The sequence below is a fragment of the Scyliorhinus torazame genome, chromosome 8, assembly GCF_047496885.1.
Source record: "Scyliorhinus torazame isolate Kashiwa2021f chromosome 8, sScyTor2.1, whole genome shotgun sequence".
Lineage (NCBI taxonomy): Eukaryota > Metazoa > Chordata > Chondrichthyes > Carcharhiniformes > Scyliorhinidae > Scyliorhinus > Scyliorhinus torazame.
Window position 1 is genome coordinate 1,489,243 of NC_092714.1, and position 17,821 is coordinate 1,507,063.

At 47.1% G+C, this 17,821-nt stretch overlaps 1 protein-coding gene across 3 annotated transcripts in view; it reads right to left on the reverse strand.

Annotated features, from left to right (window-relative positions):
- Window positions 1–17,821, reverse strand: part of rsph1 (radial spoke head component 1) — a 276,830-nt gene that overhangs the window by 244,957 nt on the left and 14,052 nt on the right. For all 3 annotated transcript variants that reach the window (XM_072513039.1, XM_072513038.1, XM_072513040.1), the window contains one exon: window positions 8,002–8,115. In XM_072513039.1, coding sequence (XP_072369140.1) covers window positions 8,002–8,115 — 114 coding nt within the window. Of the gene's footprint in view, window positions 1–8,001; window positions 8,116–17,821 lie in introns of those variants that run through there.

Genomic DNA, 17,821 nt, shown 5'->3' on the forward strand with positions numbered 1-17,821 from the left:
ACAAGAGCAGATGGTGGATGAAGATGATATCTTTAGTTCAAGAAAGTTGGTAGTATTACAGCCAGAAGATTCAGAGATAAAGCAGTTGTTTCAAAATGCATATACGAAAATGGAATCTGAGTGTATACCAGTGTTATTTCATTAGAAATAATAGATAAATGAGAAAATGGAGACTTTTACGTATTCAGGCAGATGAGAAATGGGCAGAAGTTCATCAAGTTGTATTACCGTGTGTTAGAGAAAATAAGTTTTGTGGACAGAGCATGAGGTTCCAGTAGGGTGTCATTTCGGAGTAAGGAAAACTCAAGCAAAAACAGAAAAATATTTTTATTGGCCTGAACTGCATAAGGATGTAGTTGAATTTTGCCATATATGTCACACATGTCAGGTAATAGGGAAGCCTCAAGCGGTAATCATACCAGCATTTAATACCATTCCAGCATTTGAGGAACCTTTTACTAGGGTCCTAATAGATCATGTGGGACCACTGCCTAAAACAAAAAGTGGGAATCAGTATCTGTTGACCATAATGGATGTGTACTAGATTTCTGGAGAACATTCCATTAAGAAATATTACATCTAATAGGGTTGTAGAAGAGCTATCCATTTTTGTTCCCCCAGAAATGGACTACCAGGAAAAATCCAATCAGATCAGGGATCCAATTTTATGTCCAGGTTATTCAGGAAAGTTATGGATAGCTTAAGAATAAAGCAATTTAACACAATGGCGTATCATCTGGAATCACAAGTGGCATTAGAAAGGTGGCATAAAACTCTGAAGACCATGGGGTCGCATGGTGGCACAGTGATTAGCACTGCTGCCTCACAGCACCAGGGATCTGGATTCAATTCCAGCCTTGGGTGACTGTGGAGTTTGATTTTCTCCGTGTCTGTGAGGGTTTCCTCCGGGTGCTTTGGTTTCCTCCCACAGATGTGCAGGTTAGGTGGGGATATGGGTAAAGGGCAGGGGAGTGGACCTGCGTAGGGTGCTCTTTCAGAGGTCAGTGCAGAAGTGATGGACCAAATGGCCTTCTGCTGCACTGCTGGGATTCTATGATTCTATATTGAGATCCTATAGTCAGGATTATCCAGAGGGTTAGGATAAAGGAATTCCATTTGTACTATTTGCAATTATGGGAGCATGTAATGAATCAACTAAATTCAGTCCATTTGAATTGATGTTTGGCCATGAGGTGAGAGGACCACTTAAATTGATCAAAGAGAAATTGGTGAGTCAGTGTTCGGAGACTATATTGTAGGACTATGCATCAAATGTTAGGGAGAGATTAACTAGGGCTGGTGAGTTGGCTAGAAAACATTTAAAATTGTCACAGCATGTGATAAAAACGAGGCGGATAAGAAATCAAAAATTTGTAGTTTTGTTCGTGGGGAGGAAGTATCAGTATTATTACCAATGGTAGGTGAAACATTAAAATTAAGATTTAGTGGGCCTTATCAAATTGAAATTAAATTGAGTGAGGTGAATTATTTGATAAGAGCACCAGACAGAGGGCAAGGTGTCGGCGATATACCAGGAGATGAAAGAAGAGGGGGAGGCATTAGTAGAGGAGCTGAAGGGTAAATGGGAGGAGGAGCTGGGGAGGAGATTGAGGAGGGGCTATGGGCTGATGCCCTAAGTAGGGTTAATTCCTCTTCTTCGTGTGCCAGGCTTAGCCTGATACAATTTAAGGTGGTTCATAGAGCGCACATGACGGGGGCGAGGCTGAGTAGGTTTTTTGGGGTAGAGGACAGATGTGGGAGGTGCTCAGGAAGTCCGGCAAACCATGTCCATATGTTTTGGCCATGCCCGGCACTGGAGGGGTTCTGGAGGGGAGTGGCGGGAACAATATCTAAGGTGGTGAAAGTCCGGGTCAAGCCAAGCTGGGGGCTAGCACTATTTGGAGTAGTGGACGAGCCGGGAGAGCAGGAGGCGAAAGAGGCCGGCATACTGGCCTTTGCGTCCCTAGTAGCCCGGCGAAGGATCTTGTTAATGTGGAAAGAGGCGAAGCTCCCCAGCGTGGAGGTCTGGATAAATGATATGGCAGGGTTTATCAAATTGGAGCAGATAAAGTTTGCCTTGAGAGGGTCTGCGCAGGGGTTCTACAAGCGGTGGCAACCGTTCCTAGACTATCTCGCGGAGCGTTAGATGAAGGTCGGTCAGCAGCAGCAGCAACCCGGGGGTGGGGGGGAGGTCTTGCGTGTGGGGGGGGGGGGGGGGGGGAGGGAGGGGGAAGGGGGGCTTGTTTGGGGGGTATTCGAGCAAGAAAATACATGAAGGATCTGGAAAACTGACATGTACGGGAGGAATCCATTGTACAAAGCTCTGTATCATATCGATTTACCATGTTCATGTCTTGCTATGTGCACTTTCTTTCTTTTTGTTACGGGGGGGGGGGAGTTTGTTTGTAAGGGTGAAAAACTGTGTTAAAATTCTTAATAAATATATATATTTTTTAAAATAAAAAAATAAAAAAAGAGCGCCAGACAGAAGGAAAACTCACAGAGTTTGACATTCCTCAAATTAGATTGGACAATGAGGGAGCGTTAAGAAATTTGGATAAATTACCTTCTGGAGGAAAATCTAAATGACCTTAAAGAGTTATTCCAGTCACACAGAGCTGCATGTGGGAATACACTGGGAAGTACAAATGTAATTATTCATGATGTAGATGTAGGAAAAGCTATTCCCATGAAACAACATCCATACAGGCTCAATCTACTAAAGTTAGCACTGGTACAAAAGGAGATCGACAATATGCTTCAGGATGGTTTCATCAAAGTGAGTTTCAGCGATTGGAGCTCACCAATTGTAATGATACCAAAACTGAATGGAACACCATGTGTGGACTACAGAAAGGTCAACCCTGGGACGAAGTCAGATTCATATCTTATTCCTCATTTGGAAGACTGTGTTGAAAAGTTGGGGCAAGCAAATGTTATTACCGAACTTGACTTACTTAAAGGGTATTGGCAAGTACCTTTATCAGACAGCGGCAAGGAAGTTTTGGCTTTTGTAATGCCAAATGGTCTCCTGGGTGGCACTGCCAAGCTGGCGGGTGGCACTGCCAGGGTGCCAGTGCAAGTGTGCCTGGGTGGCACTGCCAAGGGTCAGGGTCTGAGGGGAGCCATGCCCATGAAAGGAGGGTGCAGGGGGTTTGAAGGGAGAGGAAGTGCAGGGTGGTTAAGTAGGGGCCTCTGGGAGGTTGGGGTGGGTGACGGGTGGGGCCTGGAGGGGGGTACTGAAAGGAGGCGTGGGGGCCTGAAGTGGGGGGAACCCCAGGGACCCCATAGCGGGGTGTCCTCACTTGGAGGGTGTGGAGTAATACCCCTGTGTGTGGGGGGGGTGACATTGCCCATGTGTGTGGGGGTGACATTGCCCATGTGTGTGGGGGGTGACATTGCCCATGTGAGTGGGGGGTGACATTGCCCATGTGTGTGGGGGGTGACATTGCCCATGTGTGTGGGGGGTGACATTGCCCATGTGTGTGGGGGGTGACATTGCCCATGTGTGTGGGGGGTGACATTGCCCATGTGTGTGGGGGTGACATTGTGTGGGTGACAGTCCAAAGATGTGCAGGTTAGGTGGATTGGCCATGATAAATTGCCCTTAGTGTCCAAAATTGCCCTTCGTGTTGGGTGGAGTTACTGGGTTATGGGGATAGGGTGGAGGTGTTGACCTTGGGGAGGGTGCTCTTTCCAAGAGCCGGTGCAGACTCGATGGGCTGAATGGCCTCCTTCTGCACTGTAAATTCTATTTTAAAAAAACATTGCCCATGTGTGTGGGGGGTGACATTGCCCATGGGTGGGGGGGGTGGGGGACCCACAAGCTCACTTAGAAATCGGGGCATCCTGTCAAAATGGGAGCCCGATCTCTGATTTCCCACCTACAGTTGTGGACAGGGCCCTCAACAGTGTGCGGTCCATCTCCCGCACCACTACCCTCGCCCCCTCCCCTCCCTCCCAGAACAAGGTTAGAGACCCCTCGTTCTCACATTTCACCCCACCAGCCTCCGTATGCAAAGCATAATCCTCCGCCATTTCCGCCAACTCCACCGCGGCGCCATCACCAAACACATCTTCCGTTCACTCCCTGTGTCAGCATTCCACAGAGACCGTTTCCTCCGAGACAATCGAGTCCACTCCTCCACCATACCCAGTACCTCTCCCATCACCCATGGCACCTTCCCATGCAATCGCAGAAGGTGTAACACCTGCCCCTTTACCTCTTCCATGCTTAACATCCCAGGGCCAAAACACTCATTCCAGGTTAAGCAGCGTTTCACTTGCATCTCTTCCAATTTGGTCTATTGCATTCGCTGCTCCCAATGTGGTCTCCTCTATATCGGAGAGACCAAATGCAGACTGGGTGATTGCTTTGCTGAGCACCTTCGGTCTGTGCGCATTCAGGACCCTGACCTTCCCGTTGCTGCCATTTTAACACAAGACCCTGCTCCCATGCCCACATGTCTGTCCTTGGCCTGCTGCAATGTTCCAGTGAAGCTCAACGCAAACTGGAGGAACAACATCTCCTCTTCCGGTTAGGCACGCTGCAGCCTTCCGGTCTCAACATCGAATTCAACAACTTCAGATGATCAGCTCTACCCCACCTCGACCCCTTTTAATTTTAACTTTTATTTCGTTCTTGTCTTTCTTTATATTCCTCCCCACTCTTCCCCCCATCTTCCCCCCTGTCCTTACATTTAATCCCCTTTGCATCCCCCTTCCCCCCCCCTTTTTCTCATTTTCCCTCTCTCCCACCCATGCACCCTCCTCCCCCCATCTTCATCTGTCACAGTTTACCTTCTGATGTTAGTTTCTCTGCTGTTTGGCCTTTCACACCTTTTGTTCTCTCTGGGGACTGCCATCAGCCCTCTTTCCCCATGGTTTCTGTGGCTATGACTCAACTTTCATTCCATCACCCGACAGTATAAATATCTCCCATTTTCTATGCCTTTTAGCCTTGAAAAGGGTCATCTGGACTCGAAACGTTAGCTCTTTTCTCTCCTTGCAGATGCTGCCAGACCTGCTCAGATTTTCCAGCATTTTCCCTTTTGGCCCAATCTCAGAGTTCAGTTCCCCAGTGCTAAAAAAAATTCAAAGTGTGGGTTCAACCGGTGCAAAATTCCCCAGGGCCCAAAAAAGTGACTAAGTGTCATTGAATAGCGGTGGGGAACTCGCTGGCAGAGCACGGTAGCACAAGGGCAGCACGGTAGCACAGTGGTTAGCACAGTTTCTTCACAGCTCCAGGGTCCCAGGTTCTATTCCCTCGGGTCACTGTCTGTGCGGAGTCTGCACGTTCTCCCCGTGTCTGCGTGGGTTTCCTCCGGGTGCTCCGGTTTCCTCCCACAGTCCAAAGACGTGCAGGTTAGGTGGATTTCCCATGATAGATTGCCCTTAGTGACCAAAAAGGTTAGGAGGGGGTTACTGGGATAGGGTGGAAGTGAGGGCTTAAGTGGGTCGGTGCAGACTCGATGGGCCGAATGGCCTCCTTCTGCACTGTATGTTCTATGTCCTATGTTTTATGAAACTCCCTGAAAACCAGCCACAAATTAACTTCGAAATGTTTTAGGTGTAGTGATGACTTTGATCATATTGAGGTGGTAAGCTCTCTCTGAAAAAGGCAGTTGACATGGAGCATGATAAGGCCATTATTTTTGGAAAGTCAGTTTATCTGGAATTTACCCTGTCAGAACAATATAGTATCCCCTTAATAAACCTGATGGGCAGGATTTCCGGTGAGCAGAGAATCCGGCCCAAGGTCAATGGCGTTCTCCATTGTGCGCGGCTCCCTCGTGGCGATCTTGCAGTGGGCGGGGTGGAAGAATCCAGACAGATGTTTCTCATGAGTGTTGGACGAGTATTAATGGTTTCAAGTGATAAAAATCAGAACGGAAAGAAGCAAATTGTCCAAAACTCCATCAACAATTTGCTCACTGTACGGTTAAAGGTTAAAAATTCTGCTAAAAGGTGCAGGTATGGATGATGAAGAGGTTATGAGGCTAATAGATGATTCTGCAAAACCTATTGGGGGACATCCCATTGTAAGCCATCTACTGATAAATGACTTTAACAAGGTAGTTGCCTTGAATCTAACTAGAAAAATAAATATTTTTGTTCTTTATATTTTCATTTTATATTCCTGCCGACTAGATTTAGGGTGGAATTTCATGGAAACATTTTGAAGGTCATTTGTGATGGGTTTTCCACGGAGTTTCCCGTCAGCTCTGCAGGCGAGTTCCCCTCCGCTATTCACGTTTCTGGGCCCTGGGGAGTTTCTCACTGGTTTAGCCCACTCTTAGGGCGGGATCTTCTGGCCGCATTCGCCCGGTCTGAGGTCTATCGCCATCTCGGCCCTGGCGTTACTGCGGCGGGCAGGGTGAAGAATGCAGTCCTTAGAATTTTTTCATGTATGGAACAATCTGTCTGGACTGGACAGTACACGTGACAAATAAATCAAATCAAATCAAATGACAATGGCAAACGCAGTCCTGTTGACCCTGCAAGATCCTCCTTACTAACATCTGGAGCCTTGTGTCAAAGTTGGGAGAGCTGCCTCACAGACTCGTTTAGCAACAGCCTGACATTGTCACACTCACAGAATCACACCGTACAGACAATGTCCCAGACAGCACTAGGCGCAATCGTTCCAAAAGGGAACAAAGTTCCCAAGTGAGCGCGTTTAGCCACATGTTTCCTGGCACTCGCAGTGCTGAGAAACACATGGCTATTCAACATGACTCACTGGTTACGGGGCCTAAATAGGGAACGCGCGGCCGAGGCCGCACATACCCTGTCATGCTGCACTCGTCGGGACTCCCCATTGTACCGATAGAGGCCCACAAAAAAAAATTCCGACCTTGCCTCAGCCCGAACATAACATGGGAGGGTCCCCCGCACCCCCTTCCCGCCACCCCCCCTCCCCACATCCCCCTCCCCCGCACCCCACATCACCCATAGTGGGAAACCTCGGCCCGATAACACGCATGTAAAAAAAATGGCAACTTGGCACCCTAGCAGTGCTCCTGCCAGCTGGCCATGCCACCTGGGCACCAGCAGTGCCAGAGCACCACCCTGCCCAAACGGCATGTAGCTGGGGCCTCCAATCCCCTTGGAGACTCCCACGACTACCGTTCCGTCTGATCCCCGTTTGTGGAGACCGGTACCAAACGGCGCTTGCCTGAGGTCCCAGAGGCGAGGGGATTGAATCCCAAAGCCTCAGGTACTTCGGGAATCTACAGATTAGATTAAGGTTTACTGCCTCGCGTTGAATTTCATGAGACGTTGCGAGCCGGGTAGATCTCGAGAACGGGGTTTCCGGCTTTCACTGGTCACGCTGCATCGCGGTGAGTTCATGGCCTCAGATCACAATGGCAACGCCAGTTAAGATAACCACTGACGATACTCACACCAGGCCTGGTGTCTACTGGAGAGAATGGAAATCTTTGAAATGTAAATGATTAGATGCAAACCATCAACTAAAGATGGGTTCCAGTACGATCTTCACCAATTTAATTTCCAGAGCTGAGCATTCAGCAGATCGATCATAGAATTATAGAATCATAGAATTTACAGTGCAGAAGGAGGCCATTTGGCCCATCGAGTCTGCACTGGCCTCGGAAAGAGTACCCTACTTAAGCCCACACCTCCACACAGACATGGGGAGAACGTGCAGATTCCGCACAGACAGTGACCCAAGCTGGGAATCAAACCTGGGACCCTGGCGCTGTGAAGCAACTGTGCTAACCACTGTGCTACCGTGCCGCCCTGATGATTTTTTGTTACATACAGAATATCTATTGCGCAGAGAATTGGAGTTGGAAGATTTCATTTACCTGGATCAATTTGGATGTTGGGAAGTTCAGAGAACTGTGATTGATCACCGTCAGTTTTTAAAAATTATTTCTGTCTGTCGGGGAATATCACAATACTTAGATTTTCCAGCACTGGGGTCTGTCAATTTCTTACCAGTTTCTACCACACTGGGGTCTGTCAATTTCTTACCACTCCATGTCGCTTGCCATGTTCATAGGATCCTTCATATGTGTCTCCATTTGGCAGTATGGCTTTCCCCTGACCATGTCTCTCATTTTCCTCATTCCGTTCACCTTCGTATTCCTAATAAAAGATGCAAATGGAAGAGCAGGTATTGATGCCTGTCATACACAAAAGGTATTTATTGATAAGAAAAACTGTACAGAGGCCTGCAGCCCACATGGCTGCCCCAGTCCTTACTTGTCTTCAAGATGTCTTCTGCCTCAGAGAGGACTCCACCCCCTGGGGCGATTACCCACTTTCAGTCCCAATTGGTCCCTCAAGACAGTTGACCCTCTTCTGCTGTGTTGCCCTTAAAGGGACCATCACCACAGTTACAAACACTGGGACATGCAGCCCCAGATACAAAGTGACACACAAGCCCTGGGGTAAGACCCTGACAGGTAGAAAGGACAATCCTTTGCAACGCAAGTGAGTGATCCAAGCAGATGTCTGTTATTTAGATTTTGGAACAGGCTGTTTGACTCCAAGCCAAACTCCGACAGCTGCTTCCCAATAAATCTTCAACAAGGTAGTCCAGTGCGGGTTTGGTCTCTTTCCTGGTCATGTGGAGCCCATTTGCTGAACCCAGTGATTCATTCCAGTTCAGAGATTCATGCTCGGTCAAATGCCAGATTTATTATAGTACGAAGTCTTACAACACCAGGTTAAAGTCCAACAGGTTTGTGAACAAACCTGTTGGACTTTAACCTGGTGTTGAAAGACTTCGTACTGTGCTCACCCCAGTCCAACGCCGGCATCTCCACATCAGATTTATTATAGCCCTGGGGGATAATCTCAGTTTCAGCTCCCAGAATGGTCACAGTTAGTGCTTCATCTATCTTGGGAGGGGTGCAGGGTTACTGTGAGTCCTGGGAGGAACCATTAGAATCAGTCCTGTGCAGGGTGATAGCTTTACTGAGTCCCAGAAGGCACAGTTAGTGTTAGTCCTGTCCTGGGGGATAGGTTTACTGAATCCTGGGAGGGGCAGTTAGTGTTAGTCCTGTCCTGGGGGATAGGTTTACTGAGTCCTGGGAGGAACCATGGAATCAGTCCTGTCCTGGGGGATAGGTTTACTGAGTCCTGGGAGGAGCAGTGATAGAAATCAGCTTTTCTGGTTATCTATAGATGAGATAAATAAAAGGTTTAATTGAGAAATCATTGAGAGTAATTAAATCAGATTAACCATGAAAGTGAGGAAAAGCTGACTAGCTGGGAATTAATCAGATAAGACTTTAAATGTTCATATTTGCAAGTTGTTCGAGATTGGCCAGAATCCAAGGCCAGTGACAAAATATTTCATTCCCAGGCCTGGACAGATCCGTTTCCACGACAACAGTCAGTCAAGATCATAATGACTTTTCGAAAACTGTGTTAATCTAATTAATGTTAGAGGCATAATTGGCAAGCCAAGGTATGGAAAATTACAAAATCACACCCAAACATTTATCTCTTAAATTGATAGACAGACAGTTTGGTCGAATTGAGTGAATTATAAATTAGTTGAAGCCAATCAGAGCTGTAAAGAAGGCGAAACTTTAAGATACAGATCGCCTTAAAAATCAATCAATTGTCGGGATGGGAAAACTCATTCTGGAATCAGTCTATCACTTTCTGAAGCTGAGGTCTTGCTGCTGCCTTTGCTATCGCCATTTTTCTTTTGTTTAAATCAATCTGTAATTTTGTACTGTGTACTATGATTTGAAGAGTTGAATTTGAACCTCAGCCACTGTATTCGCTAAAGACAATCAATCTGACTTAAGTTTGTATTGTAACCAAAAAAGTTTACCAGTAGACACTAAAAGCTGACAAATAAAATTCAACGTAACTTTGCCAAAGAAACACAGCCTGAATTTCTGTTATTTGGGAACTAAGAAGGGGTAACACATATCCCGGGTTCCGAATAGACACAGAGATCCATCAGGCAGTTAGTGTCAGCCTTGTCCCAGGAGGTGCCGGGGGTTACATTGAGTCTCGGTCAGTCCTGACCTGGGGGATAGGTTTACGGAGTCCTGGGAGGGGCAGTTATGTCAGTCCTGACCTGGGGGATAGGTTACTGAGTCCTGGGAGGGGCAGTTAGTGTAAACATCTCATGGGTAGCAATGCCTCTCCTGATCGGTTTTCCCCTTCACTTCCCGTTAACCCCACCCCATTTTCTAATTTTACATAGAATCATAGAATCATAGAAGTTTACAGCATGGAAACAGGCCCTTCGGCCCAACCAGTCCATGCCGCCCAGTTTTTTACCATTAAGCTAGTCCCAGTTGCCCGCACTTGGCCCATAACCCTCTATACCCATCTTACCCATGTAACCATCTAAATGCTTTTTGAAAGACACAATTGTACCCGCTTCTACTACTACCTCTGGCAGCCCATTCCAGACACTCACTACCCTCTGAGTGAAGAAATTGCCCCTCTGGGCCCTTCTGAATCTCTCCCCTCTCACCTTAAACCTATGCCCTCTAGTTTTAGACTCCCCTACCTTTGGGAAAAGATGTTGACTATCTACCTTATCTATGCCCCTCATTATTTTATAGACCTCTATAAGATCACCCCTAAGCCTCCTACGCTCCAGGGAAAAAAGTCCTCATATTGCAATTATATTAATGATACCTTCTTCTTTCTGACCCTGAACCACCTGCCCCAGCAACGGGCTCAGCTTCATTCCCTTACACCCCCTGCCATCTCAATGAATACTGAGCTTGGCATCACTTTAGCTCTAGGCTACAAAGGGACATAGAAAGGTTACGTGAGTGGGCAAAAATCTGGCAAATGGAGTATAATGTGAGAAAGTTCTCCATTTTGGCAGGAAGAATAAAAAAGTTTATTATCTAAATGGTGAGAGATTGCAGAGCTCTGAGATGCAGAGGGATCTGGGGGTCCTGGTGAATGAATCACAAAAGGCCGGTATCCACTTGCAGCAAGTAATTAGGAAAGTGAATAGAATGTTGTAATTTGTGAGGGGAATTGATTCCAAAGCAGGAAGGTTATGCTTCAGTTATACAGGGTGTTGGTGAGAACACATCTGGAGTATTGTGTACGGTACTGGTCACCTTATTTAAGGAAAGATGTAAGTGTGTGCAGAGAAGGATTACGAGAATAATACTAGGTTTGTGCGGGTTGTCTTCTGAGGAAAGGCTAGACAGGTCAGGCTTTTATCCACTGGAGTTTAGAAGAGTAAGAAGCAACTAGCTTGAAACAGAAGATCCTGAGGGGTGTTGACAGGATGGATGTGGAGAGGATGTTTCCTCTTGTGGGATTATCTAGAACTGGGGGTCACTGTTTAGAAATAAGGGGTCATTCCTGTAATGCCCCTTCCTGCTGATTCCCTCATTTCCTATTTCTTTATTTTTGCTGTTCAAATGCAAAGAAGATGTTGTAGTTTCGCCGCTCACATCTTCTTCGCAGCCTTCAACACGTCATCGACGAAGATGAACATCTTGCCAAGGTCATCCCCACACCCCCACTACTTGCCTTCAAACAACCGCGCAACCTCAAACGAACCATTGTTTGCAGCAAACTACCCAGTCTTCAGAACAGTGACCACGACAACACACAACCCTGTCATGGCAATCTCTGCAAGACGTGCCAGATCATCGACATGGATACCACCATTACACGTGAGAACACCACCCACCAGGTACACGGTACATACTCGTGCGACTCGGCCAACATTGTCTACCTCATACGCTGCAGAAAAGATGTCCCGAAGCGTGGTACATTGGCGAGACCATGTAGACGCTGCGACAACGGATGAATGGACATCGCACGACAATAGCCAGGCAGGAATGTTCCCTTCCAGTCGGGAAACACTTCAGCAGTCAAGGGCATTCAGCCTCTGATCTCCGGGTAAGCGTTCTCCAGGGCGGCCTTCAGGACGCACAACAACGCAAAATCGCCGAGCAGAAACTTATAGCCAAGTTCCACACACATGAGTGCGGCCTCAACCGGGACCTTGGATTCATGTCGCATTACATTCACCCCCCACCATCTGGCCTGCGAAATCCTACCAACTGTCCTGGCTTGATACAATTCACACCTCTTTAACCTGTAATTATCCCTCTCTCCAGTTGCTCCATCTGGACCAGTAAAGACTTAATTACCTGCAAAGACTCGCAATCAAAGTATCGTCTTGCATCTTTGAATTTGTCTATATATATGTTTCTGGAACCCACCTCTTCATTCACCTGAGGAAGGAGCAGCGCTCCGAAAGCTAGTGACATCGAAACAAACCTGTTGGACTTTAACCTGGTGTTGTAAGGCTTCTTACTGTCAGCTAAGCTGAACAGAGTGTCTCTAATTATCTACTTCCCAGGGAACACTCTCAATGTAAACAAAAGTCAATTAGCTCCAACTTTAACAATTGTACCTTAGTCTCCAAAAAGCCTGCTGCCTTTCAAATCTGGATTTTTAATCACTGGTGTACCTTCACCTGTTTTCTGTTCAGGATTTGCTGCCACTCTCCTCAACACAACTACCCACATTCAGTCAGTATTTGAGATACAAATGCAGGTTGTATCTATTGCCGATCCATACTTGCTGTGAAGGCCATTGGTGTGGGACTGGTGAAGGGCATTGGTGTTGGACTGGAGTCGCAAACAGGATACCCCTCAGGATTTTAAAGGTTTCAATAGTGGGTGGTACGGTAGTATAGTGGTTAGAACTGTTGCTTCACAACGCCAGGGTCCCAGGTTCGATTCCCGGCTTGGGTTACTGTCTGTGCGGAGTCTGCACGTTCTCCCCGTGTCTGTGTGGGTTTCCTCCGTGTGCTCCGGTTTCTTCCCACAAGTCCCGAAGGACCATCCTACCAAGGCCCAATCCCCCACCCTATTCTAGAACTCTTTGAATTATTGCCATTGGATCTTTCATATCCACCCAAGTACACAGACAGGCATCTCCACTTCCTTTTACAATCTGGGATGCAGGTTACCCAGACCAGGTGACTTTCCAATGAAAGCATAGCCAGCCATTCCAGTATCTACTGCCTTTCAATTTTCACCCCATCCGTTATCTCGGCCCTCTCTGCTTCCACTGATTTTGTGTCAGATTCCTCTTCCTGAGTAAACACCAATACAAAATACTCATTAGGTATTCAAACCTTTCCCTGCACCCCCAAAAATATATCACCCTCTTTGTCCCAAATAGACTCCATCCACCCTCTACAACCTCTGTACTATTTACATGCCGGTTGAGGATTTTGGGGTTCTGTTTTATGTTAACTGTCATTCTGTTTTAATACTCTCTCCTTATTTCCTCTTCACTTCCTCTCTCAACCTAATCTGGTTCCCACTTCAAGAATTCACCCAATGTGCATCATTTGCTTCATTGTGATCTCTATTCTCTTCATCATCAAAGGAGCCCTGTGATTTCCCTGCCGATTTCCCCCTCTATTTCTCTCTCACTATCGAAACCATTTTTTTCCTTTTCTTTAATAATCTTTATTATTGTCACAAGTAGGCTAACATTAATACTGCAATGACGTTACTGTGAAAATCCCCCAGCCGCCACATTCCGGCACCTGTTTGGGTACACAGAGGGAGAATTCAGAATGTCCAATTCATCTAACAGCCCGTCTTTCAGGACTTGTGGGAGGAAACCGGAGCGCCCGGAGGAAACCCACACAGACACGGGGAGAACGTGCAGACTCCGCACAGACAGTGACCCAAGCCAGGAATTGAACCTGGGACCCTGGAGCTGTGAAGCAACCGTGCTAACCACTGTGCTAACATCCCGCGCACTATTGAAACCTTTACGAACCTGAGGGGTATTGACAAGGTGGATGTGGAGAGGATGTTTCCTCTCGTCGGAAAATCTCGAACTGGGTTCATTGTTTAAAAATAAGGAGTCGCTCTTTTCAGACAGAAATGAGGGGAAATCATCGGCTGGATTGTCCGTTCCTGAGACTAAGTGTTGACGCCTGGGCAGGATTCGTGGACTTCCATGACAGCAAAACTGGCGCCACACATGGACCGATTCAGCATCTGTTAAGGGGCTAGCACCGGTGCCACGTGGAACACAATCGATTCCAATGAAAAACAGTGCGGGGTTCGCCAGGTCCGTGATTGACACTCAGGAGGCTGACAAGCTGCAGCTGCATATACACACTTCACGCCAGGAAGGAGGCTGCCAGCCACCGCCATTTGCTGTGATGGGCGCAGTTGGCAGAGGCAGTCAGTACCACCACCAACACCGTCTGGAATGGCCTGCAATGCCGGACGAAACTGCACAACCTCCTCAGGGCAGTCAGGGTGAGTAGGCAACCCTTTGCCCATGACGCAATCCACATCCCACACACCCGTTACCTCACCACCCCACCAGGAGGGCATCCGAACCTCCATCTTGCACCACATGTCGGCACCCATACCGGCCGCCATGGCCAGGTGCCCTGGCCAATGAAGGCGCCAGCTACCCACTCCCTGGGTTGCATCCATTGGACTCACCGGAGGGAAAACCAAATCCTTCTCCAGTAAGAGAGTCACCACCCCCTGGGCTACTGCGCAGTCAATTCCAGCACCACCTCTGATGAAATTCATAGAATCGCTACAGTGCAGAGGGAGGCTATTCTGCCTATTGAGTCTGCACTGACCCTCCGAAAGAGCACTCTACCCAGGTCCACTCCCCTGTCACCTCGCCCTCTCCCTGTAACCCCATAACCTAACCTGCACATCCCTGGACACGGGGGGAAATCTATCATGGCTAATCAACTTGACCCGCATATCCTTGGACTGTGGGAGGAAACCGGAGCACCCGGAGGAAACCCACGCACACACAGGCAGAACATACAAACTGTACACAGAGAGCCACCCAAGACCGAGTGCTAACCACTGTGCCACCCACATGATCCGCACTCCCAGCACAATTGAATTATCCAATAATTCTGGGAAAACTACCTGATGTCTTTGGCCTTTGGCTGCCCAGTAATTAAAGTCACCTTGTTTGTAAGTTTAAACACAATTACTTTGTATTTATAACAAGAGCTATAGTGAAATATGTTAAGTAATGGGTTAAGAGACATTCCAATTAGTTCACTCATTTATGTTAAGTATCCAATAATTGACACTGATATGTAAAGAGGCTTCAGGTGGCCTTTGTGTCAGGTGATGTGATGTCAGAGTTTTGTTGCAGAGTCTGTTAAAGTGAAATAAAGGTGTTGGTGAAAAGCAGAACCTTTGATTCTTTATACAACAACCGCTAAACGTCTAACAAAATATGCAGTGTTACGCCAGCCTTTATGAGTCCGCGGTCAATTCCAGCCCCACACACCCGAGAGTCCCAAAATTAACGAATAATTTGTATTTTCACCATTAACAAACTATTTATTAATAAAAGGAGAAAAGATGAACATATAAGGAAATAACAGGATAACCGTCTACCAAACTAGCTAATCCCAAGATCCCGTCCCACCCTCTACCCAGACACACACAAGACATAGGGTTGGCGAGGAATAAAAGAGGGATTAAAGGGGGTCGGTCTGAGCTGAGTCTTCACTCTGTGGGTGCAGTCTCTGGGAGACAGGTTCACTCGGGAGGTTCAGGTTGGCGCAATTCCGTCCTTTGACCGCCAGATGGTGTTTCACCTAAGAATTCCAAGTCAGTGCAGTTCTCGTCGCTGGCCACCAGATAGTGCTGTACACAGGATGCTCAGGTCGGTGCCCTTTGTAGCCACCTGGGTTGGCCAACTCACGATGTAAAATGGAGAACAGCAAAGGCTGAAGGGAAATTCAGCCAACAGAGGCAGAAACTAGCAGGTGCAAGTTTACTGTGTATTAAACTCTGCAAAAGCCCAGACAGCATCGATACAAGCAGCCATCTGCATAATAATGTAGCGGCCATCTACATACTAATAGAACATAGAACATTACAGCGCAGTACAGGCCCTTCGGCCCTCGATGTTGCGCCGACCTGTGAAACCACTCTAAAGCCCATCTACACTATTCCCTTATCGTCCATATGTCTATCCAATGACCATTTGAATGCCCTTAGTGTTGGCGAGTCCACTGCTGTTGCAGGCAGGGCATTCCACGCCCTTACTACTCTCTGAGTAAAGAACCAACCTCTGACATCTGTCCTATATCGATCTCCCCTCAATTTAAAGGTATGTCCCCTCGTGCTAGACATCACCGTCCGAGGAAAAAGGCTCTCACTGTCCACCCTATCTAATCCTCTGATCATCTTGTATGCCTCAATTAAGTCACCTCTTAACCTTCTTCTCTCTAACGAAAACAGCCTTAAGTCCCTCAGCCTTTCCTCATAAGATCTTCCCTCCATACCAGGCAACATTCTGGTGAATCTCCTCTGCACCCTTTCCAATGCTTCCACATCCTTCCTATAATGCGGCGACCAGAATTGCACGCAATACTCCAAATGCGGCCGCACCAGAGTTTTGTACAGCTGCAACATGACCTCATGGCTCCGAAACTCAATCCCTCTACCAATAAAAGCTAACACACTGTACGCCTTCTTAACAACCCTCTCAACCTGGGTGGCAACTTTCAGAGATCTATGTACATGGACACCGAGATCTCTCTGCTCATCCACACTGCCAAGAATCTTACCATTAGCCCAGTACTCTGTCTTCCTGTTATTCTTTCCAAAATGAATCACCTCACACTTTTCTGCATTAAACTCCATTTGCCACCTCTCAGCCCAGCGCTGCAGCTTATCTATGTCCCTCTGTAACTTGCAACATCCTTCCGCACTGTCCACAACTCCACCGACTTTAGTGTCATCTGCAAATTTACTCACCCATCCTTCTACGTCCTCCTCCAGGTCATTTAGAAAAATGACAAACAGCAGTGGCCCCAAAACAGATCCTTGTGGTACACCACTAGTAACTGGACTCCAGTCTGAACATTTCCCATCAACCACCACCCTTTGTCTTCTTCCAGGTAGCCAATTTCTGACCCAAACTGCTAAATCACCCTGAATCCCATGCCTCCGTATTTTCTGCAGTAGCCTACCGTGGGGAACCTTATCAAACGCTTTACTGAAATCCATATACACCACATCAACTGCTTTACCCTCATCCACCTGTTTGGTCACCATCTCAAAGAACTCAATAAGGTTTGTGAGGCACGACCTACCTTTCACAAAACCGTGTTGACTATCTCTAATCAAATTATTCCTTTCCAGATGATTATACATCCTATCTCTTATAAACCTTTCCAAGATTTTGCCCACAACAGAAGTAAGGCTCACTGGTCTATAGTTACTGGGGTTATCTCTACTCCCCTTCTTGAACAAATGGACAACATTTGCTATCCTCCAGTCTTCTGGCACTATTCCTGTAGACAAAGATGACTTAAAGATCAAAGCCAAAGGCTCAGCAATCTCCTCCCTAGCTTCCCAGAGAATCCTAGGATAAATCCCATCCGGCCCAGGGGACTTATCTATTTTCACACTTTCCAGAATTGCTAACACCTCCTCCTTATGAACCTCAAGCCCTTCTAGTCTAGTAGCCTGAATCTCAGTATTCTCCTCGACAACATTGTCTTTTTCCTGTGTGAATACTGACAAAATATTTATTTAGCACCTCTCCTATCTCCTCGGACTCCAAGCACAACTTCCCACTACTGTCCTTGACTGGCCCTACTCTTACCCTAGTCATTCGTTTATTCCTGACATATCTGTAGAAAGCTTTAGGGTTATCCTTGATCCTACCTGCCAAAGTCTTCTCATGTCCCCTCCTGGCTCTTCTTAGCTCTCTCTTTCTGTCCTTCCTAGCTAACTTGTAACTCTCGAGCGCCCTAACTGAACCTTCATGTTTCATCTTTATATCAGCCTCCTTCTTC